This window comes from Cervus elaphus, chromosome 30, assembly GCF_910594005.1.
Source record: "Cervus elaphus chromosome 30, mCerEla1.1, whole genome shotgun sequence".
Lineage (NCBI taxonomy): Eukaryota > Metazoa > Chordata > Mammalia > Artiodactyla > Cervidae > Cervus > Cervus elaphus.
This window is the reverse complement of record NC_057844.1, coordinates 31,855,299-31,878,757: the sequence shown is the minus strand read 5'-3', so window position 1 is coordinate 31,878,757 and position 23,459 is coordinate 31,855,299. Positions and strand designations below refer to the sequence as shown.

The following is a 23,459-nucleotide window of genomic DNA, read 5'->3' as shown; positions in this document are numbered from 1 at the left end:
TTAGAGGGAGTTTACAATAAAGAGGACCTGGAAGTATCTGAATTATTGATGTCTTTTTATTTCCCAGGATATTTGGAAGAAGGTAAATATATTTTTTGCAGGGGAAGGCCGTTATCTCTTGTATTAAAGAACCTCTGATTATTTTATATCTCAGTGCACACCCACACACTATTAATAACTCATAAAATTACATAGCACCCAACAGTGAGCAGAGCTGGCACCTGCAGAAATCCACAGGGCAGAAACTTGGCCCCTATCTAGACACCGTTCCCTAGACAGGAGCCCCTTTGGTCAGTCTGAAAGCCCTGATGAAGTTTAGAAAGCAGGTAGCTGATTGTCTTACAGGGAGACAGCTGTGCACCCTCGGGGAAGCCTGTGTGGTTTACAAGGTCCCCATTAGCAATTACAAACCCCAGCAGCTGATAGAACATTTCCTGTACTCGCAGGTGAAGACGTTCTCACCATGCCAATATTTCTCTCCTGCTTTCTCCCTATAACACATGTGTATAAAAATGTTTAAAAATTCACAAAAGAGTTCCAAGATTTCTGCCTCATTTAAGTGAAATCGAAGAGGAATCATGAGAGAATCTCACTCGCGGTTCCGAAAAGCTTCCACGGATCTAAGCTGCTTTTACCCACGAACAGAGCCATCCTTTGCTAGTTTTTGAAACAAAATAAATCTGTGTGAAGCAGAAAATCCAATAAAGCATATATATTTTCCTCCATGTTTTGGATTCACAGTAATTTACCTAGATTTATTTTTACATAATAGACAGATGGACTTCATGTAATTAAAACGCTCCAAGCAATTATATTTCAAAATACCATGACTTTGCAAACCCCCAAATGTATTTTTGAAGTAAAAAAGCAGTATTCCACTTAATATAGTTGTTTCAGCAACACTTCCAGTTTAGAGCGCCTTCTCTTCGAACTAAGTAGGAATCCGTTTTGCCTTCTCGGTTTAACAGTTTCATCCATCTAACTGGAAGTATTACTTGTTATTTAGAAACTGAAGGATCTTCCCACTGAGAATATTTAACTGTTACTATCTTTTGAGTTTAACAACCATTAAAAAATATATATGCCAACCCTCTGGCTTTCCTTCTCAATAATCTTTTCAATAATTTATTTTATGTTACTGCATTTTAGTTCATACTATACCTTTGCCTCAGGACGCTTAAAAGCCAGGCGCTCCAAAACCTGGCTTCCTGCACCCACCGAGGCTGAACCAGGGGTCTTGGCCACTGAGCCGAAACGGCGAGTTCGAGCCTCTAAATGCCCTCGAGTTTTGGCGCCCCGGTGGGGGCTACCTCCACACTAACCCGCGGGCAACCTTCTGGTCCCGCCGCCAGTTTCCCCAACACCCGACAAAGGCGCGGACCTCACCGATCCCTCAAATCTCATCTTTTGTTCCAAATCGTTTCCTTTCGGAACTTAAAAAAACTAGACCTGTAATTCTGAAACTTAACGGGATTTGGGTCCTCGACTGCCCTCGGCGGCCAAGGTCACTCAGGTCGGCGACCTGGGCGAGTAGACCCCTGGCCGAGTCTCCACTCCGGTGGCTGCGCAAAGCGCGCTCAGGCGCCGCGAGCAACAAGCTGCGGCGAGGAGTCGACGCCGGGGAACGTTCCCCTGGACGCGCGGGCTCGGGGGCCCCGAGCGGCTCGAAGGGTACCAGCTGCCGCCATCTCCTGGGATCTGTGTGCTCCCGCCGGGCGCGCGATCTCCTCCCCAAAGGCTCACCTCCTTCCCTCGGGAGGCGCTACGTCGCCGTCAGTGCCCAACATCGCCCAGACCTGGTCTCAGTCCAGACCCCCGGCGGCCTCGCGGGCATCCTCGGAGCCGCTGTTCCGGGGGGCCCCCCGCGTTCCCGGCCAGACCCTCTGGGAACAGGCTCTGGATGTCTGGCAGGTCCGAGCGCGCGGCATTCCCTGAGCCCAGAACCGGGGTTGGGGTCAGTTGGCTTGTGGGAGGTCTCCAGGCCGACAGGATCGGCGGCTCTAGGCGCCAAGGGGCCGCCGCAGCGCGGAGCCGAGCGCGGCGATGCTCGCGGACCCCAGCTAGCTGCTCTCCGGGGCGCCCACCCCGACGGCCCGCCGGAGGAGAAAGGACGTCATGGCCCCAGGCGGGTAAACCGCAACTAGAGTCCCGATCCCCTCGGAGCCCTGTCCCGCACCACCCCCCCAGCCCCGGCGGTGGGGGCCCCCTGGCCGCGCCTCACCTGTGAGCAGCAGACCGCCGAGCAGCGCGCACAGCAGGACCCCGGTGTCCCAGCAGCTGACCATGGTGAGCGCGACGCGGCCTGTTCGCCCGGTGCCCGCGCTCCTCGCGGGCGCCCGCCGCAGCCGATTCCTTCTCGCTCCGCCGCCGCCGCCGGCCCTGCTCCCCCGGCGCTCCTCTCTGCAGCTCCAGCTAGAGACAGCCACTTCCCCCGGTAATCCTCGGAGCGCGGCGTCCTCTGGCCGTTGCGTTCCAGCCCCGGAGCCCGCTCCGAGTCGCCGCCGCTGCCGCCGCCTGGGAGGAGTCAAGAGGAGTGTCGCTCCGGCGCGCTCCGAGCCTCCACCGGACCTCGATGAAGAGGAGCCGAGGGCGGGGGCGATTTATAATCTTTCCCCGGCCCACTTCCTACCCCGGCACCTCCTTCCAGTGACGTCAAGGGGTCCCCCACCCCTCATCCGCCTCCCCACCTACCCTCTTCCTCCGGGACCTGACTCCCTACGGCTCGGGAGCGGGCGGGGGCCGCGGCGGGCGGGGGCGGGGGCGCGCGTGGGGAGGCTAGGGCGGCGCGGCCCCGGGGGCGCCGACTTGCAGGTTCAGGGTCCTGGCTCCCGGCTCCTGCCCCTCTCCCCTCCTCCTTCCCTTCGCTCTCAGGAAATCCTTGCCGTCTCCCTCCGCCCGGCTTACTCAGCCCTGGGGGCCGCCCGAAACTGGGAAGGGGACGGGGCTGGCCCTCCACTGCCCGGCCCCGAGGGCGGAAAGTCCGACCCTGGGAAGCGAGCCGCGCCTCCTAGACGGTGTCCTTGACACGGAGGGGCGAGGCGCAGGCCGGCTCCCTCCCGGTTTCCATGCTCTTCCCGCGCCGTCCCCCCGCTCGCCCCCCCCCCCGACTCCCCCCGACTGTCCCCAGACGTCTAGGACGGCGCCGGACACCCTGGGCACAGGGGTCCGCGCCAGGAGCGCCCGCGGGGACCCAACGCTTCGCTGGCACCTTCGAGATGACCGCGAGGCCGCCGGGGTCCCTGGGGAGCGCGTCTGTGTCTTTTCGGCCTCACAGATGAACCCGCCCAAGTCACTTCCTAAACCCGCCGCTTCTAGAAGCAAAACAAGCAATAACATTACGATACCTTTTAAAAGGCCGAAACGTGAAGCTGCTCCTGCAACGTTCAAGGGCCGAGCGCTTGAATCGAAAAGAATCTTTTCTGACGGCAGCTTGCTCCGCGAGGCGAGTTACTCCACTGCTCTTCGAACAAAACCCGGTGAAATTAACGTGAGGCACTAGATCATTTGCGATGACGCCAATTCCACCTTGTTCCCCAATTATGTCTACATTAACTCAAAGGCTGATATCGTCCCAGGCTCCACAGAGCAGCCCAGTCTTGCCCCTGTAAATACCGCTGGTTTGAAAAATACTTCTATTGAAAACTGCCAGATTAGTCACGATAAAAGGAGTGTGAAGGCTCCTAAACCCGGGGCCAGCGACTCTTCCTGAAGGACTGGACGGCCTCCCGCGCGGCAAGGTTAGACAGACCTGGAGTTGCCACACCCCTGGGTGGCAGGGCCAGGAGCGGTCCCCGCCGCGGGCGCTCCACGCGGGAACCGCGCGTCTGCGCAGCGGGCGCTGGGGCGCGGGAGTCGGAGCCCCACGCGGCTCCGAGGAGAGGAAGACCATGAGGAACCTGGGCGCGCCTATCGACTTCACTTTCGCTGCTTTTCCAGGGCTCCTCTCCCCTCTCCCTAGCTCTTTCTGTCTCCTTCCTCAAGCTTGACTCCTTCAAAACCGCAGTATCATTCCGCGAACACTTCGTTAATTACGAATCGCAGGATTAGAGGTTGACAACGGATCTTTCTTGCGACTGATCCCCCCACCCTCGGTCACACTCTGGGACACACCCGCAGAGCCGAGGTGTCCCCCTTGCCTCACTTCAGAGCTGCTTATCCGTTCCATGCTCTCTCTCCAGAAGCGGCTCCGCATCGCCCTTCTAACAGCCCCTCGCGGAGCCGAGCATCGTGTTAGGGCCAAAAACGCTGAGTTGGGAAGATGTCTTCCCGGGGGCTTAGTTCTGGAGAGGAGGTTGATGCGTCAAAGAGTATATGACATGACAGTTCGAGGATGCCAGTGCTGGAGGGAGCTTGAGTCCAAGATGGGCGCGGAGATGAGGCGGTCTGTCCAAGAGCTCAGTAATGTTTCTTAGGAAAGACACTTAGCTGACTCTGGGTGGGGGGTGTGTGTTGGTGGAGGGAGGGGGCGCGGGGGGAGGAGCAGTCCGTAGGACAATCTATAAAAGTTTATTACAACCCTTCAAATGCTATTTGAGACACAACCCTCCACACGCCTGCTGCCAGAAATGAATCTACATCGAGTTTATTTGTGAAGCCAGAAGGGTTATTTGATGGACAGCTGAAACAATTTCATAACCTCAGACGTCCATCAGCAATACTAGCATATGGTGCATGCTCTGTTGCTCAGTCGTGTTCCCACTCTGCGAATCCATGGACTGCAGCCCGCCAGGCTCCTCTGTCCATGGGATTCTACAGGCAAGAATACTGGAGTGCGTTGCTGTGCCCTCCTCCAGGGGATCTTCGCCACCCAGGGATGGAATCAGCATCTCCTCCATCTCCTGCGTTGATTGGCAGGCGGATTCCTTACCACTGAGCCACCTTGGAAGCCCATAAGCCACCTGAAAGTCCATATAAGCCTAGCCTATTGCTCAGCGATTTAAGGTTAAGAGTCCCAGTGGAATCTGACTTAATTTACACCAAAACCATTCTGCACTGAATGATCTCGCACAAATTTCCCAACTATCCTTTTGAAAATTGCAGGCTTTTAATTATAGTCAGCAATTTATGTACTATTTCTTATTTCGTTACTTGGATTAGCCTCCTCACAGAGAACTCAAGATGCTACAAGTTGTCACAAGGTTTTGTTCTCATTTCACTCTAGCTCATAAATTTTAGCATTGAGAAAAATGAATATTTAAACTAGAATGATGGAAAATAAAGGTATGATTCGAAGCCCTCCCCCCACTGAAAAGAGATAATACTTTTGAATGAGAATAGGCTGCAGCACTCTTCCAACTAAAGCACAAACTAAAGGGGTTTTATAGATAATAGTGATGGAAAAGATCAATTTCAATGTGCCTGGTGGGCATAAAAAGCTATTGAAATACACTATCTGCTTGCTTCCTGCTCAGATACAAAAGAACATTTCATCTCCTGCAAAACCAGACACTCTCTCTTGTTATCAGCTACAAACATTCTCTTGAGGATTCCTATTCAGAGACAGACTGTTGGTAAAACCAACAGCTTTAATATTCAACACTGAACAACGATATGGGAGGGAGCTTCATGTGAGAGACAGGAGGGGACCCAGGGCCCTGTCTTCCTTCAGTGGATCAAGCGTGGAGCCAATCAGCTTGCAGTCACGAAGGCTGTCAGGACTTCTTCGTCCCCTCGTGGGTTAGGTGGCTTTCAGAGCAAAGAAAAACTGCTCCACGCTACACACTGCGTAGCATACTTATGTGTGGTTGGTTACAGGAACCAAATGACTTTTTAAAACCCTTCTGTTATATGAAAAAAGAAAAAAAAAAAAAAAAAACCCATCTCCCAGCACATCTCTGCTTCACAGCTCAGCCTCTGAGATCTGAGTACTACATAGTCACAATCTTCCTTGGGGAAACTGCTGAATTCACCAGGCAGGTACACCCATGGTTCCACTTCTCCAATGCTGATAAGTTCTGATGGAGTTCCTTAGGGAACCTCCACCCACCCACCACTCTTCTTTTGACTCCACCTGCTTCACTCCATCCCTGACCACCTGCTCCTCACCTGGGTTGGTGCTGCTGCTGTTCATCTCATTTTGACTGATTCAGGCATTCAGCTTCTTTTGGAGCCCGTGTCTCCTGGTCTTCCCTAGGAGCTGTGACACGGACCCTGTACTTTTGTTACTGCAGCCTAAGATCAAAGGAGCCCTTTCTGTCAGCCACTTTGTACCCTAGAGGCTTGCGGGACGCGCTCTTGGTTAAAAGACCCAAGGCTTTTTCATCGGGAGCCTTATGAACTCGCTATACTGGGCCAATCATAGTGTTTGATGACCCATATTGCAGACCCTTTGGCACACTTTTTTAAATGTTCTTGTTTCATTTAGTCTATCTTTCTAGCCTGTTGAAATCTTTCTGGTCTCCAATTCTGCCATTCAGTGCATTTTTTATATGTCCTGCTTCACATCATCCAAAAAATAGGACAAATGTGCCTTCTGCCTCATCATTAAAATCACTGACTAGGGCAGAGCTCAAAGAATGGAGGGAGGGAGGTGTATGCAGAAGTTAAGTAAACCAAAGTATTCTGTGTCATTTTCTCTAGTTGTGGGCTTCCTAGGTGGCACAACGGTAAAGAATCCACCAGCCAGTGCAGGAGATCCTGGATTGGGAAGATCTTCTGGAGAAGGAAATGGCAATCCACTCCAGTATTCTTGCGTGGAAAATTCAGAGGAGCCTGGTGGGCTGCAGTCCATGGGGTCTCAAAGAGTCAGACACCACTGAGCCCTCATACAGGCATCTCCAGCTGCATCTTCACCGTAGGAGGCTGCATGTTAGCTTTTAACCATTTACCATGTTATTATTCAGGAATAGTCCTTGCAAGAGGTAATAAAACAGGTGAGTTTTATTCAAGGTATTTTAGGAAAGTTTAAAAAAAAAAGCTCAGAAGGAGATAATCAGAGAAGACTGGGGCAGGAGAAAAGGCAAAACAGAAAAAGGACAAATACCTAAAGGAAAAGCAGCTGGCTAAGGAAGCCTGCATACTGGTTATCTATTCAGTAGATTGAACAACTTTTGCCAAAGATTAGTTTTATCTCAGTCTATAACTGTCGGCTACTGATTTTTATTTTTATTTTTTTAATGACATTACTTTTAATATAGGGCTTCCCTGATAGCTCAGTTGCTAAAGAATCCACATGCAATGCAGGAGACCCTGGTTCGATTCCTGGGTTGGGAAGATCCACTGGAGAAGGGATAGGTTACCCATTGTACTTTTCTTGGGCTTCCCTGGGGGCTCAGCTGGTAAAGAATCCACCTGGAATGCAGGAGACATGGGTTCGATCCCTGGGTTAGGAAGGTCCCCTGGAGAAGGGAAAGGCTACCCACTCCAGTATTCTGGCCTGGAGAATTCCATGGACTTATAGTCCATGGGGTCGCAAAGAGTTGGACACGACTAAGTGATTTTCACTTTTAATATACTCTTAGTTATAAAACATTTTAGACAAACGCAGAGATGAGGAGCAGGCTGGAGGATGAATCATAACCCACAACTCAGCAAACCTACTGTGATGTCTTTGGTGTATTTCATGTTAATCTTTTCTCAGTGCATTTTTCTGTGTTTCTATAGAACCTTCATAATTATTATATTTAATAGCTATGAAATATTATCTTACCGCTGGACATTTCACTTTCACCATTATAAATAATTCCAAAATGAATTTAATTTGACACTGGAATGTTTTTTAGTCAGTTAGGCACATACAGACACTCAGTATCCATTCCTCTCCTCCCTACGAGCCGCTTTCATATACAAACACACACTCGCTCACACACACACACACAAGTTAATATTCTCGCCTCATTTGAGACTTGCACCAGCTTAGTCCAACAGTGACCTGGCAAGCGATCAGAAGGAAAAGTTTTGTGTTGTGGTGCATAATCCAGAAAATGTATTTTCTCATTCAGTAATGAGAAAAAAAAATATTTTTTTGCACCCATACACAATCCCGGGCCAGTCTTGTTGAAAACAGTAGCACAGAAGATTTAACAATTGCCCTCAAAGGCCTTACAGTTTAAGAAAGCCAGATTTCATGAAACATTAGGAAACAATTTACTGCAATTAAAACAATTCTAAGGCAAGAACAAGATACAGTTGTGAGCACAAAAGGAATTACTCATCACTGGACTGGGAAACGGTTTTGATGGTAGTATCAGATTCGTGTTGGTAGAGATGGGAAGGCGTCCTGACAAGGAGCAAAGAGAAGAACCCCAACTCCGATGGGGGGACTGTGTGGGGCAGGGGTGGCCAGTGGAGGAGGGAGACGACCAGGGAACAGGAAGACAACCTCCAGCAGGTAAGGCTGAGGGACCTGGACCACCTGCTGTGTGTGCTCGGCTGTGTAGGTAAATTTAAACGTGTTCCATCCCGCCAGTCCTAGGAAGCGATGGTTTAGGATGGTTAGACTAGCATATAGGGGATTAAAGGGAAATGACTGAAATGAACAGAATAAACTATTAAATAAACCTATGAAGAAACAAGCTATCAAGAGGCAATAGTTCCCTGAGTCACATGGCAAATTCCCACTGGCTGTCTATTTCACATATGGTAGTGTATATGTTTCCATGTTTCTCTCTCAATTTGTCCCACCTCCTTCCCCCTCTGTGTCCACAGGTCTGTTCTCTATGTTTGTGTCTCCATTGCTGCCCTGCAAATAGGTTCATCGGTGCCATCTTTCAAGCTGGGGCTCTGTGACAACCTAGAAGGGTGGGAGCGGGTAGGAGGTGGGAGGGAGATTCAGGAGAGAGGGGACATACGTATACTTATGACTGATTCGTATTGGTATATGGCAGAAACCAATACAATATTGTAAAGCAATTATCCTTCAATTTAAAATAAATTTTAAAAAGAAACGATAGAACTGTAACAATTATGGGAAGGACAAACCAAGAGGACAGGTGGCTCTGGTTAGTAGATCAGAGACGGGATGGAGAGAGAAATTAACACCAAGGTCGAGGTGAAGAGGACAGAGGAGCCCAAGAGGAGCCAAGAGAACCCCAAGTTTCCAAGGAGGACTCCAAGATCTCTGAACATTGCCGGGAAGGGGAGGCTGTTGCGATGGGGATGGGGTTGGGGGTGGGAAATACAGGGATAGACTTGTTAGTTTCAGCCAGGTTGAGGCGAGTGGGCAATTGAAAGCAGCCTACTTTATTTCCCTGCCTGAGCCAAGATAGGGTTTAAAGTGATCCAGTGGCTCAGGTCCAAACATTTTAAGGAAGTAGAAATTCATCATCCGATCGCTGTATCCTAATGCTGGACCGAAATCTTATTTACTCAGAATGTCTAAGTTTTATGCAATGGCCAGGCTGTAACTAGGAAGTTTACTAAAAGCCATGAGTTGGATTCCCATGTCTGGGTGAGCAGCAGAGCTCTCCTCCTTCAGCCCTTGCGTCTTCCAAAGTTCCCCTTCCCCAGACACAGCCTCCAGGCAGGTCTGCTGGCTGCTTCCGTGGAAGACCATCCCTTTCCTTCCTCCATCTCTTCCAGACTCCTCCCAGACGTACTTCTCATGCGTGTCAGCAGCAGCAGAAGTCAGGGAGTCACTCTCTACCCTGGACCGTGGGCCCATCTGAACCAGAATTCAGCCAGAAGGCAGGAGCGTGGCCCTGGAACTTCCTAAGATGCAAAATCTGGCAAAGCTGGTATCAGATGCAAAATGAAACAGGCTTTCTTCACAAGCATCCTAGGCAATTTAGGAACAGAAAGACAATACTGTAAGACAATTGGCCAATTTTTTTCTAGAACGTGTGAAGAAGCTGCAAAGGTTGGAAAAAGAAAGATTCCAGAAGACTGAAGAAGATAAAACATGGAATCACAAAATTTTAAAGTACAAATGAACCTCAGAGAAGATCATGTCCACACACTTGATCTTTCTTTAAGGAAACAGGCAGAGAGGTGATGAGCTTTGCCTACAGTGAACCTGAATCTACAGGACCTCCTTGGGTTTATGGATTAGACTCCACCCCTCCCCCCCCTTCCCCGGTCCCCTGCCCTTCTGGTCTCATAATACCAAGTCTATTAGATGGAAGGTGAGTGCTGGTCTCTAAAGACCCACTGCTCCATCCCCTGGATGAGCATGAGATGATCTGATGAATCAGCTGATGCTAGGAAGGACCTGCCTGCAGGTCAGCTCAGCTCTGTCAGGTCAAGGTCACCACCTTTGGGCAGATGGTCACCTGCACTCAGAAAGCAATCTAAAACAGAGAGCCCAGCACTTCTGCTAGTCTAGGGCAATGGGCAGCTCCTGGGGCCAGCCTGCCAGGGGTGCTCTGCCTCTGGCTGGGTTCATGACCTTGAGCAAAACTACTTAACCTCCTTGGGCCCCAGTCCCTTACCCTGGGACATTAGCAGGGCTGATGATATAATGGAGTTGTCATGAAGACTAAAAGAGAAATCCTTTAAAGCACTTATAATAGTGCCTGGACCTAAATAAACACTAAGTGCTACCTCTTATGACATGGGTAGTATTTGTTCGGCAAGCCCCCTGCACTCTCCCTATTAGTAGTCTTCTACTACCTATCCCAGGGGGTGGACTGCACGCCTGCTAAGTTCCAGGTCTCCCCTGGGATTGGGCCTTGAATGGCCCACCACACTCTCCACACGGCAAACCTTCTTCCTCTGACCCTAGGGCATCATTTGAGACCTTGTCTCCTGTCTGACTTCAAGTGTCCTCTGATGCTGATGGCCTCAAGTTGCTGGCCCAATTCTCAGATGCCTGTCTGCTGAGTAGCTGTTTTGTTTTTTTATAATTAAAAAACATTTTTTTTTTTATCATGCTGTTTGGCTTGTGGGATCCTAGTTTCCCGACCAGGGAGTGAACCCACATCCCATGCATCAGAAGTGCTGAGTCTTAACCACTGAACTGCCAGGAAAGTCCCCTGCTGCATAAGTAGTACCTTTCATAGCCATTTCTGGGCCCAGCTCATATCATCACATTCCACGGCTTTCTTTCCTTTCCACCCTGCCCTGGTCGGCCTGCCCATCCCCTCTCTCCGCGGGCCTCTGCTACGGAAGTTCTGGTGTAAAACCCTAAACTTCATATAAAACCCACTCCTTTAATAGGAAAAAATCTTGGTCCATGAAGGTCAGCAGATATGGGAGACATCTTGGTGAAGCCTCCCCTTCCTCCTTTCATCCCAAGATCTCCTTGCCTGAATTTCCCATTAATCCCTGCTACCACCATGGAGCTGGTCTTTGGGGGCCCTGCGCTGCCCTGCAGTGTCCCACATGTATGGATAAAAGCTTCCCTTACCTGCCATGAGCTGGGCTGAAAATGACTGTCAGCGTTATTGGGACCCCACGAAGGGATCGGATAAGATCATGGCCCCCTCCCGAGCCTACCACGGGATGCTCTGCTGTCCACGCTGATATTCCACGTGACCTAGCTGAGCTCAAGGACTAGGAAGAATCCACAGGGAAAGGACTTAGAAAAAAGCTGCTGGCCTGCCTGGCCCTCTGGTGACCACCATTCGTCCTGCTGGACTGGGCTAGCTGCGGCTTGCTTTTGCCTTTGCCTATGGGCTTCCCTTGTGTCTCAGACAGTAAAGAATCTGCTTGTAATGCAGGAGAGCTGGGTTCGATCCCTGGGTCAGGAAGATCCCCTGGAAAAGGAAATAGCAGCCCACTCCAGTATTCTTGCCTGGACAGAGGAGCCTGGTGGGCTACAGTCCATGGGATTACAAAGACTCAGACACGATTGAGTGATAATTTTTTTTTCACATTTGTTCTCTAGGCTTAAAACATCCCCCTTTAAAAATGGTGGAAGGATAAAAATGGAGGATAAAGGAGGAATCCAGTGACTTCAGTATCTAGAAAGAACAACAGTTATAATTAACAAGCCCTTCAAATATGAGCTCAGTTTAGGAAAGCCCCAGTGACTCACTCCTTACAGATGAAGAAAATGAAACTCAAAGTATTAAGTGATGCATCCAGCTAAGGCCACAGGACTCAGCCTAGGACATGCGTACAAGAGACAAGAGTCGGGGTTTCCGTCCACAGCGATGGTGTCAGGCCTCGCAGATGAAGACTCACTTGAAAACATGGTTTTATGTTTTGTCGTGTGTAGTATCTGCCATCATTGATAGAGTTAGGTGATTTGAGGAGCCTGACCACACCTAGAAACTCAGAAGCTCACAACAGGACAACAGGAGTGCCATTAGCTTAAGAGACTCTCCAAGACCTTGAAGAAAATTTCCTGACCCTCAGCCTGGCCCCCTGATACCAAAATTAAGAATGGCCAGGGAGAGACTTCCCTGGTGGTCCAGTGGCTGGGAGTTCCCCTCACAATTCGGGGACACTGATTCGGTCCCTGGCTTGGGAGCATCCCACATGCCACAGGGCGCCTGGGCCCCTGCTTCACAAGTGCTGAGCCCAGGGCATCCTGGCGATGCTGTGTAGCTGGAGAGGCGGCGACTGTGAGAGGCCCGCATGCCGAAACTAGAGAGTGACCCCGGCTCTCTGCAGCTAGAGGGAGCCATTGAGCAGCATCGAAGACCCAGGGCAGCCAAAAATAAAATAAAAAATAAATTAATTAATTTTAAAAATACATTAATTTTTTTTAATGACATGGAATTCCCTGGCAGTCCAGTGGTTAGGACTCGGCCCTTCCACTGCAGGGGGCGCGGGTTTGGTCCCAGTTCGATTCTGGAAACTAAGATCCCACTAGCCATGTGGCAGGACCAAAAAGAACTAAATTAAAAACAACAAAAAAAGAATACACAAAATTAAGAAAGGAGATAAAGATCTCAGTCTCAGGAGGAAGATATAGTAGGAAGATGGGGATCCCAGTGAAGAGCAAAGCCACACCCCAAAGCCTAGAGTTGGTGTGAACGAGGACTATTTAGGTGCTTCTCCACTGCAGAGCCTCAAACCTCTGCCTGGGCTGGCTCCACCATCCACCATCCACCAACCACCATCCATCCACCATTCACCATTCATCTATCACCCACTATCCACCCACCATCCACCATCCACCCACCATCCACCACCCACCATCCACCAACCACCATCCACCATCTACCATCCATCAACTACCATCCACCAACCACCATCCATCCACCATTCACCATCCATCTATCACCCACTATCCACCCACCATCCACCATCCACCCACCATCCACCAACCACCATCCACCAACCACCATCCACCAACTACCATCCACCATCCACCAACTACCATCCACCATCCATCCACCATCCACCATCCATCCACCAACCACCATCCACCATCCACCATCCACCAACTACCATCCACCATCCACCAACTACCATCCACCATCCATCCACCAACCACCATCCACCATCCACCAACTACCATCCACCATCCACCACCCACCACCCACCATCCACCACCCACCATCCACCACCCACCAACTACCACCCACCACCCACCATCCACCACCCACCATCCACCACCCACCCACCATCCACCACCCACCATCCACCAACTACCATCCACCATCCACCATCCATCCACCAACCACCATCCACCACCCACCACCCACCACCCACCAACTACCATCCACCATCCACCAACTACCATGCACCATCCACCATCCATCCACCATCCACCATCCATCTATCACCCACCATCCACAGGGCTTCCTGGAAGATAGAGAGCACGACTTTCCATGGGATCAGGGAAACAGGCCACATTCTGGCAGGAGTTTTTCTTTTTTTAATTAATTTATTTTAGTTGGAGAAAAATTACTTTACAATATTGTGATGGTTATGAATCAGTCATGGGTACACATGCCCCCCCCACCCCTATCCTGAACGCCCCTCCCACCTCCCTCCCCACCCCATCCCTGTGGGTTGTCTCAGAGCGCCGACCTGGAGTGCTTCATGCATTGAACTTGCACTGGTCATCTATTTTACATATGATAATATACATGTTTCAGTGCTATTCTCTCAAATCATCCCACCCTTTCTTTCTCCCGCAGAGTCCAAAAATCTGTTCTTTACATCAGTGTCTCTTTTGCTGCCTTGCATATAGGGTCGTCGTTACCATCTTTCTAAATTCCACATGTATGTGTTAATATACTGTATTGGTGTCTCACTTTCTGACTTACTTCACTCAGTATAATAGGCTCCTCATTAGAATTGACCCAAACACGTTCCTTTCTATAGCTGAGTAATATTCCACCATGTATATGTACCACAATTTCCTTATCCATTCATCCCCCAGTGGACATCTAGGTTGCTTCCATGTCCTAGCTATTGTAAACAGTGCTGCAATGAACATTGGGGTACACGTGTCATTTTCAATTCTGGTTTCCTGGGTGTGTATGCCCAGCAGTGGCAGGAGTTTAAATGCAGGCTGCAATCCTGTTCCGTAAGGCATGTGAAGGACTTGACATTGTTTGCTCCTGCTGGGACCTTCCACCTGCCCGGGAGGCATCTGACACCTTCCTCTGCCTGTTCAGCTCTCACCCACTGTGCACGTCCTGGTCCAAGTGCCACAAGTGCTCTGAAGACTCCCTAAGCATGCCAGTCAACCAGACCTCTCTCCCCTACTCGCCTCTAGAATGTACAGTTCTGCATTTTTCTCTTGTACTTTCTTGCTTAGATGCTATAGAGAACTGCAAAGATGTTTTTAGGCATTTACGTGCTTGTTTGAAAAGCAAAAATAATGAATATGCTAATTAGGCACGCTTTGGGTTGCAAGCAATAGCATACTTGGGCTTCCCAGGTGGCTCAGTGGTAAAAAATCTGCCTGACAATGCAGGAGACTCAGGAGATGCAGATTCAATCCCTGGGTTGGGAAGATCCCCTGGAGGAGAGCATGGCAACCCACTCCAGTACTCTTGTCTGTAAAATCCCATGGACAGAGGAGTCTGGTAGGCTACAGTTCATGGGGTCTCAATGAGTCAGACACGACTTGCTGACCGAGCACATGCATGTACAATAGCATACTTGACTAAAAGTGAATTAAACAATAAAGACAAATCTTGTGTTGCTGCACATATAGCCGTTTTGCATTTCTTTGCCTTCCTTGTGATTAATACTAACCATCTGACTACTTCTAGGCAAAAAGTGGACATTCTAGTAATAAATGTTAGCGGTGTGTGACAATTGCTGGCCAGTTCCAGAAAATTTCAGGACAGCAGGTATGCGTTTGTTACAGAGTCATTCCTCCTGCCATGGCAACTTAGAAGCCTGTGGTAGAATTTTAAGATGCAAGTACCTTGGAGAATGAATCCTGAGTTTTCATCACAAGCAAAAAAATACATTTTTTCTATTTCTTTAATGTTATGTATCTTTAGTAAATGATGGATGGTCACTCACTGAACTTATTGTGGCCATCATTTCACGGTATATGTAAGCCAGATCATTACACCATACATCTTAAACTTGTGTAGTACTATATGCCAATTATATATCAATATAACTGGAGGGAAAAAGAAGATGCAAATATCTTGGGCTCTGAATTATCTCTTGGAAAGAAACTACCCTGGAAATTCTCAGTGAGCCCTCAACTGACACTGCATGAGAAAAAAAAAAAACCCATATGTGATAAGCCACTGGGAATTTGTAATTAACTAATTACTGTAGCAAAACTTCCCCAGTACTAGACCTCCCCAGTGAAGCTGCTCAGTCGTGTCCGAGTCTTTGCGACCCCACAGACTGTAGCCTACCAGGCTCCTCCGTCCATGGAATTTTCTAGTCAAGAATACTGGAGTGGGTTGCCATTTCCTTCTCCAGGGGCTCTTCCTGACCCAGGGATCGAACCCAGTTCTCCTGCATTGCAGGCAGAAGCTTTACTGTCTGAGCCAGCAGGGAAGCCTGGTAGCAAAACCTAGCCCATCCTAATATATTGAAACAATAAAATGAAATTTGAAGAGTTTGCAGACATAAGGAAACTAATGGAACTTACAAACAACATTATTATATAATAAACACTTTAATTAGGAGCAGAAAGAACAAGCCGATACCACTGAGAATCTAACTACTGACATAAAGGAAAGTCTTGAGATAGAACATACCTGAAAAAGACAAAGATATGAAAGCAACTAACAAGATACTAATAGAAGTGGAAAAAAGATTGTTATTCCAACTTAAGATAATTGATGTCCCTGAAGTAAAGAATCTAAAAATTGAAGAGAATATTTATTAAAATATGAAAGAAAAAAAATTTGTGGAAGACCTGACTGTGCAGATCAAGAGAACAAATTGTATTCCAGGAAAACTTAATACAATATGATACCGAGGAGATATCTTCTAATTAAACGATGGAACTTCAAGGATAAAGAAAGAATTTGTCAGGTGTTCAGGCAGAAAGAGTCAGACACCACTGAGTGACTTCACTTTCACTTTCAGGCAGAGAAGCAAATTACTTGTAAGGGAGAGAAATTAGACTGGCCACACACTTCTCCCTCAGTGAGAGAACACAAGTGAGTCCCGAAGGAAAGGATCCTAGGCCAGGCCAGGACGTTGTTGAGGTAGGAAGGCAGAGACAGGCATCTCTCAGGCATGAAAGAATCTGGAGAACACAAAGCCATGACTCTGCATGGGAAAGCCACATGACTTGACAATAAATCCAACCAATCAAAAAATTAACCAAATATAAGAACTCGGGAATGAAGAAACCATGGTAAAAAGATTTAAAGTAAACACTAAAGCCACTTGAAGGTATATGTACACATACACACGTTTCTCAGGTGGAACAGCAGTAAAGAATCCACTGGCCAATGTGGGAGACACAGGAGACTCAGTTTTGATCCCTGGGTCAGGACAATCCCCTGGAGAAGGAAATGGCAACCCACTCCAGTATTCTTGCCTGGAAAATTCCATGGACAGAGGAGCTTGGTGGGCTACAGTCCGTGGGGTCGCAAAGAGCCAGAGACAACTGAGCACACACATATATATGTATATATACATGTGCATAACTCTGAGAATTACACTCCTCAGTAGAATGTAAATGTTGTGAATTGAAGCAAAAATCAGGGGGGGAAGAAAAGCAGTAGGAAGTAAGATACTCTTATGGAAGGGGGTCCATTGACACTACCTAAATTGTTTTGAATGTAATTTTAAAGACACAGTATATCGAATACCTTGTTTTTTTAAATTCTGTCCTTAACTTTTGAGAAAAAGCTTGACTTGAAGAGACTCCTTTGCTGGTTTAAAACAATCAACCTTGACTAAGTGAAAGAAGTCAATCTGGAAAGGCTACATACGTATGGCTCCAACTATATGCTATGCTGGAAAAGGCAAGCTATAGAGTCAGTAAACAGATCGGTGGGTGCCAGGTGTTGGGGAGGGAGGGATGAAGAGTGGAGAACAGAGGAGTCTGGGGCAATGAAACTAGGTACCACACTGCAATGGTGGCTACACGTCATTATGCGTTTGTCTAAACCCACGGAATGTACGACATCAAGGATGAACTCTGATGTAAACCGTGGACTTCGGGTGATGGTGATACGTCAGTGCAGGTTCACCAATTGTAACAGAAGTACTGCTGGTGGGGGATGCTCATAGTGGGGGATCAGGGTAGCGGGAGCACTACCATTTCTACCCAATTCTGCTGTGAACCTAAAATTTCTTGTAAAAAAAGTAAAGCTTTTTTCATTGCAGCACCACTTACAATAGCTAGGACATGGAAGCAACCTAGATGTCCATCAACAAATGAATGGATAAAAAATCTGTGGTACATATATACAATGGAATATTACTCAGTCATAAAAAGGAACACATTTGAGTCAGTTCTAATGAGCTAGATGAAACTAGAGCCTATTGTACAGAGTGAAGTAAGTTGGAGAAAAACAGATAACATATATTAACATACATATATATATATGGTAGAAAGATGGTACTGATTAACCTATTTTCAGAGTAGCAGTGGAGATGCAGACAGAGAACAGATTTGTGGACACAGTGAGGGGAAAGAGAGGGTGGTACGAATTGAGAGAGTAGCATTGAAACATATACACCACCATATAAGATAGACAGCCAGCGGGAATTTGCCGAATGACGCAGAGGACCCATCCCTGTGCTCTAGGACAACCTAGAGGGGTGGGTGGGATAGAGTTGGAGAGAGAAGGAGGGAGGGGACATATGTATACCTATGGCTGATACATGTTTATCTATGGCAAAAACCAACTCAGTATTGTAAAGCAATTATCCTCCAATTAAAAATAAATAAATAATAAACAAAGCCTGTTTAAAAAATGTAAACCTATTAAAATTTTTTACCCTATTAAAAATCTTAAACTTATTTTTGAAAAGTGAATTTTCGTCTTCTTGATTCACTAATTGGTGAGTACTGCAAAATTGAGTTTTCACTATCTTTGGCATTCACAGAAATCTGAGGCCTAATTTTGTTCAAGATTTCCCAGTGTCTGACAAAGAGGTTCGACTAATTATTACTGTTGTATAATTAAAAGTCACAAAATGCCATTACGTGTAAAAAAGAAAAAAAATTAGAGGGCATACGTGGGAAGTCACACAAACGAAAAGAGAAAAACATTAACCCAAAAGTGGCGATGAATTTGGCAACTTGGGGAGGACAACCCCACAGACACAGCTGCTCTGCATGCAGAGCACTTGCACTGCGACACGGAAGTAATCCTGATTCACGGTCTTTTTCATACCAATTCCATTGTGTTTGGAGCAGTTACTCACCTTCGCATTCATCTTGGGAATTTTCTGAACCTCCTTCCTTTCATTCAGCTCCTTTCCTAAATCTGCTTCATGTTTTTATGTATAAAATTTAGGAGAATGTAAAAGAATACTTTTTTGTTCCTGAGATGTGATGTAGGCTTCAGATGCTTTTGAGACCAAAATGACTTATCAGGTTAAAACAAAAAAAGGGAGGCAGAGGAAGTGAGGGTGGTAGGAACTGAAAGCTCCAGGGTCCAAGAAAAGCTAAACGGTCTGCTTCAGAAAGCGGAGCCTGGCTCTTGCTCTCTTGCCCAACCAGGGATGGAGGAAGCTGGTCATCTCTGAAGCGGCCAGCAGCATGATCCTGGCAAATGAGAGAACTGCTCTGAACCTCAGTTTCCTCATCTGTAAGACAGGGATGAGACTGCCTGCTCCTGAGGCCCTCGTACTGGAGAGGCAACGAAATGTTTTATGCCAGATTCAGCCTCCCGGACTGTGCTCAGCGGGGCTTCCCCGCTGAAATGACTCATGTGTGGATCTTCTCCGCCTGCACTTCTTCACAATCTAGATTGTCAAGATTGTGTCTTGCCAGCTCAGTCAAGCCTGCAGATTGGTTTGCCCTGGGCCAGGTGACAGGTGTGCATGCTTGTGTGTGAGTGTGTGTGTGTGGACCCCTGCACGCATGTGAGCAGAGGTGTGCACTGGCATATTTGATGCCTGAGCGTGAACTCTGACTTCCAGTGGCAAAGAGCCTAGTTAAGAAATGTAGCCAAAATGTAAACTTTTCTTTTTAAAAAAAATTTTAATTGAAATACAGTTGATTTACAATGTTGTGTTGATTTCTGCTGTACGGCAGTGACTCAGTTACACAGACATAAATTATTTTTTATATTCTTTTCCATTATGGTTTATCACAAGCTACTGAATATAGTTCCCTGTATAAATTTTTCTTCTGATTAGAAAGACGAGGACCATGGTATCCACACTGTTGGCCTGCATGTACCATTTCAGCCTTTCTGCTAGCTCATTCAGAGGTCTTGAGAGAAAAACAAAGATGGAAGAGGCATTTATAGAAAACGTTCAGTCTTCCTTGGGGAAGGACAGCATTGCTGTTATTAGACCCCAGAGTGAACACAGGGAAGAGGCTGGTGGGAAGGTAGGTACAGAGCTGAAAGGTTTCAGGTGAGACAAAATGTGCTTTCAACTGGGGCTTCCCTGGTGGCTCAGAGGGTAAAGCATCTGCCTACAATGTGGGAGACCTGGGTTTGATCCCTGGGTCAGGAAGATCCCCTGGAGAAGGCAAAGGCAACCCACTCTAGTTACTCTTGCCTGGAAAATCCCATAGACAGAGAAGCCTGGTAGGCTACAGTCCATGGGGTCACAAAGAGTCGGACACGACTGAGCGACTTCACTTTCACTTTTCACATATACATAAAGTATAGTGACTCAGTGGTAAAGAATCTGCCTGCCAATGTAGGAGACATGAGTTCAATCCCTGGGTCGGGAGGATCACCTGGAGAAGGAGATGGCAACCCACTCCAGTATTCTTGGCAGGAGAACTCCATAGTTGGAGGAGCCTGGTGGGCTACAGTCCAGCGGGTCACAAAGAGTTGGACCCAACCAAGCGACTTTGAGACAAAGAGATATATAAGACCAGGGTCTTCACACAGCTGAAGACCGATGACAGAGTTACTGAATTTTATTTATTTCCATCTTTTATCTAGATGTTTTATTTAATTAAATCATGCTGAAAGTAATGCAGTAAGTTTAAATTAACTTCTAGATCTCCAACTACTTAGGACAGGGTAGAGCCATTTGGAAACGAAAGCTTATTTCCTGTGTGTGTGCTATGTGATCAGTCGCTCAGCTGTGTATGACTCCTTTACCACCTCATGGACTGTAGCCCACCAGGCTCCTCTGTCCATGGGATTCTCCAGGCAAGAATATCAAAGTGGGTTGGCATTCCCTCCTCTCGGGGATTCTCCTGACCCAGGGATTAAACCTGAGTCTCTTGCATCTCTGGCATTGGCAGGCTGGTTCTCTACCACTGTATGAGCTGGGAAGCCTAGGAGGTCAATATATTATCCTTTATGATTTTCAAAGAATGTTTACTACACTAAGAATTTCTGTATTAAAGGTATCTTCTTTTACATGCATAACTTGGTCAAGCCCACATTGCCTGTGGATTCACTGACTATAATGAGGGCTAATCTAACCACGTGAAAATCGAAGTCATCACTGCTCACCAGGTGGCAGCTTGCTAAAGATGCAGGCAGAATTTCCAGGGGAAAATTAATCATACTGGGAACCCAGGCTTGCAGACTGAAACCTGCAAGGTGACTGCAAACATCATGGGTATTTTCAAGTCTTGTTGCGGTTCATATTGCTTGTTTTTTGGGTGTCATAACACTGACCCTCTATTAATCTTTTAAAAATGTACGGGGACTTCCCTGGTGGTCCAGTGGCTAAGACTCTGTACTCTAAATACAGGCAGCCCAGGTTCTATCCCTGGTCAGGGAACTAGATCCCACATGCTGCAACTAACAGCCAGTACATCCAAATAAAATAAATAGGTAAAAATATTTTTAAAGTTATTTTATGGAGTAGGAAATGGCAACCTACTCCAGTATTCTTGCCTGGAAAATTACATGGACAGAAGAGCTTAGTGGGGCTACATGGGGTCACAGAATCAGACACAATATCTATGCACACATGCAATACATAATTTTTACTGCTGTGTAAAGCAAATAAAGATCTTTCTCTAAATAAAAAAAAATTTTTTTTTAATTTACACCTGCCTCCTTTCAGAAAGATTTTGAGCTGTCACTGGGTCCAGTGGAGAAATGGCCAGATGCTTGCAATAAACTGAAGTACGTGAAGAAGAGGAAGGCCCTACTCTAAGGGGCGGAACAGGGGGCAGGAGAACTGACCTGTTGTGGATGCTCACGTGAGAGGGACGTCCACATGTTATTGTAATCTTTGGTCCAAGTCCAGGAAATTAGCCAGGAATGAGGGAGGAAGCCTAGGACGAAGGGAAAGAATGCCTGAATATGTGAGCAGAGGACCACAGGGGGAAGTCAGGGTGGGCCTATTTCATAGGAAGCAGTGGGCAAGGGGCTCTCAACCAGGTCCCAGCACTGGGACCCAAGTTGGGGTAAAGGGTCCTGGCAACCATCCTAGAAAAAGAAGGTCACAGGCAGGACCCCAGGGTAGGAAAGACCAGATCAGAAGCCCTGGAATAGAGTGGGAAGTGGGAGCCGGAGGCAGGAAGCCTCAACGAGCCAGAGAGTGCTATATGATTAGTCGCTTCAGTTGTGCCCAGCTCTTTGCGACCCCTCTTTGGACTGTGGCCCACCATGTTCCTCTGTTCATGGGATTCTCCAGGCAAGAATACTGGAGTGGGTTGCCATGCCTTTCTCCAGAGGATCTTTCCCAACCCAGGGATCCAGTTCACATCTCTTATCCTGCACTGGCAGGTGGATTCTTTACCACTAGTGCCAGAGGGCTCGTGTTAGCAACCTGAATGAATTTCTTTCAGATAGACTCCGTTTAGTGGAGCCAAGGAACAGCTTGGCTGTTTAAGCAATCCGTGAAGAAAAGAAAAGATCCAGCTCTAGTCACTTCCGTGAGTTAAGCCAACGCGAACAGCCCATTGAAAGAGATGTGACCACCTGCATCTGCCAGCTGCCATGGAGCCCTGAAATTCTCCCAACTGGAGGTTATCAAAGGTGACACACAACTCAGGAAGCCCCTGACTTGTTTAGTTTAAATTCAGGTTAATTCTTTTATGAGATGCACAGGGAGGATGGGGAAGCCACCTGCCTCTCTGGTGACAGCAAAAAAGTGAGGTGGGAATACCACCAGTCCAACAGCATGGGGATAAGTGCGGCCTAGTAAGTCAGAGCTGCTGGGAGCCAGCAACTATTTCTATCAAAGAGAATAGAGGATTAAAACCTTCCTCATTCTCTCCAAGTTTGGAGCATTTCTTTTCTGAAAAATTTTCTTTGTAGTTTGTAGAATATAGAGGCACATAATGCAAAAAGTTTCGTGGTTTTTTTTGGACTTTTGGTTGGTGATGGGGAAAGTTCAGTCTTAAATATTTCCTCCATTCATAGGTTTGGGATGGCATTCTGCTCTTACCTGCTGCTGTCATTCTTCTAAGAGGGATGTTGGCAAGACCGTCCTGAGCAGCAGGCCCTCAAATATAAAAGCACTCTAGAGGAAGTGTCCCTAGATACTTCCCTTCTCCCTGGTCCCTTGAAGCACATCCTTGGAATGCCATTGGACATCTGCCACTGGAGGGCATTAGACATCATTTAATTTGCTACACAATGACTTTTGACCTCTGCATTTGATTCACACGGGTCACTATCTTGTTCTCATTGTCACGGTCAGACATTTATTCATCTGTGTCCAGGTGCAGAAAACAGAAATAGATCTGTAGATTCAGGATGATCCTTTAAGAAGCTCTCAGTCTAATGGGAACACACATATGTAAAGGTAAGTAACAACTGCTGCTGTGCCTACTTGCTCAGTCATGTCTGACTCGTTGCGACCCCATGGACTGTAGCCCACCAGGCTCCTCTGTTCATAGGATTCTCCAGGCAAGAATGCTGGAGTGGGTTGCCATGCCCTCCTCCAAGGGATCTTCCTGACCTAGAGTCTCTGATGTCTCTTGCATTGGCAGGCAGGTTCTTTACCACAAGCACCGACTGGGAAGCCCCACTATGATAGGGTCAAATCAGAGTGGCACACACTCTGTCAAAAAGCCCCAGCAACACAGTTCTCAGGGAGGGCAGTGAGCATTTTGGGAAAGCCACTCGGACCCC

General features: G+C 47.6%; 1 protein-coding gene across 1 annotated transcript in view; it reads right to left on the bottom strand.

Annotated features, from left to right (window-relative positions):
- The window catches only part of FLT1 (fms related receptor tyrosine kinase 1), a 197,793-nt gene extending 195,154 nt beyond the window's left edge, over nt 1-2,639 (bottom strand). The window contains exon 1 of the mRNA XM_043891526.1: nt 2,222-2,639. Within this exon, the coding sequence (XP_043747461.1) occupies nt 2,222-2,285 (64 nt within the window). The 5' untranslated portion in view covers nt 2,286-2,639. The remainder of the gene's footprint in view (nt 1-2,221) is intronic.
- Between the last annotated feature and the right edge of the window lie 20,820 nt (nt 2,640-23,459).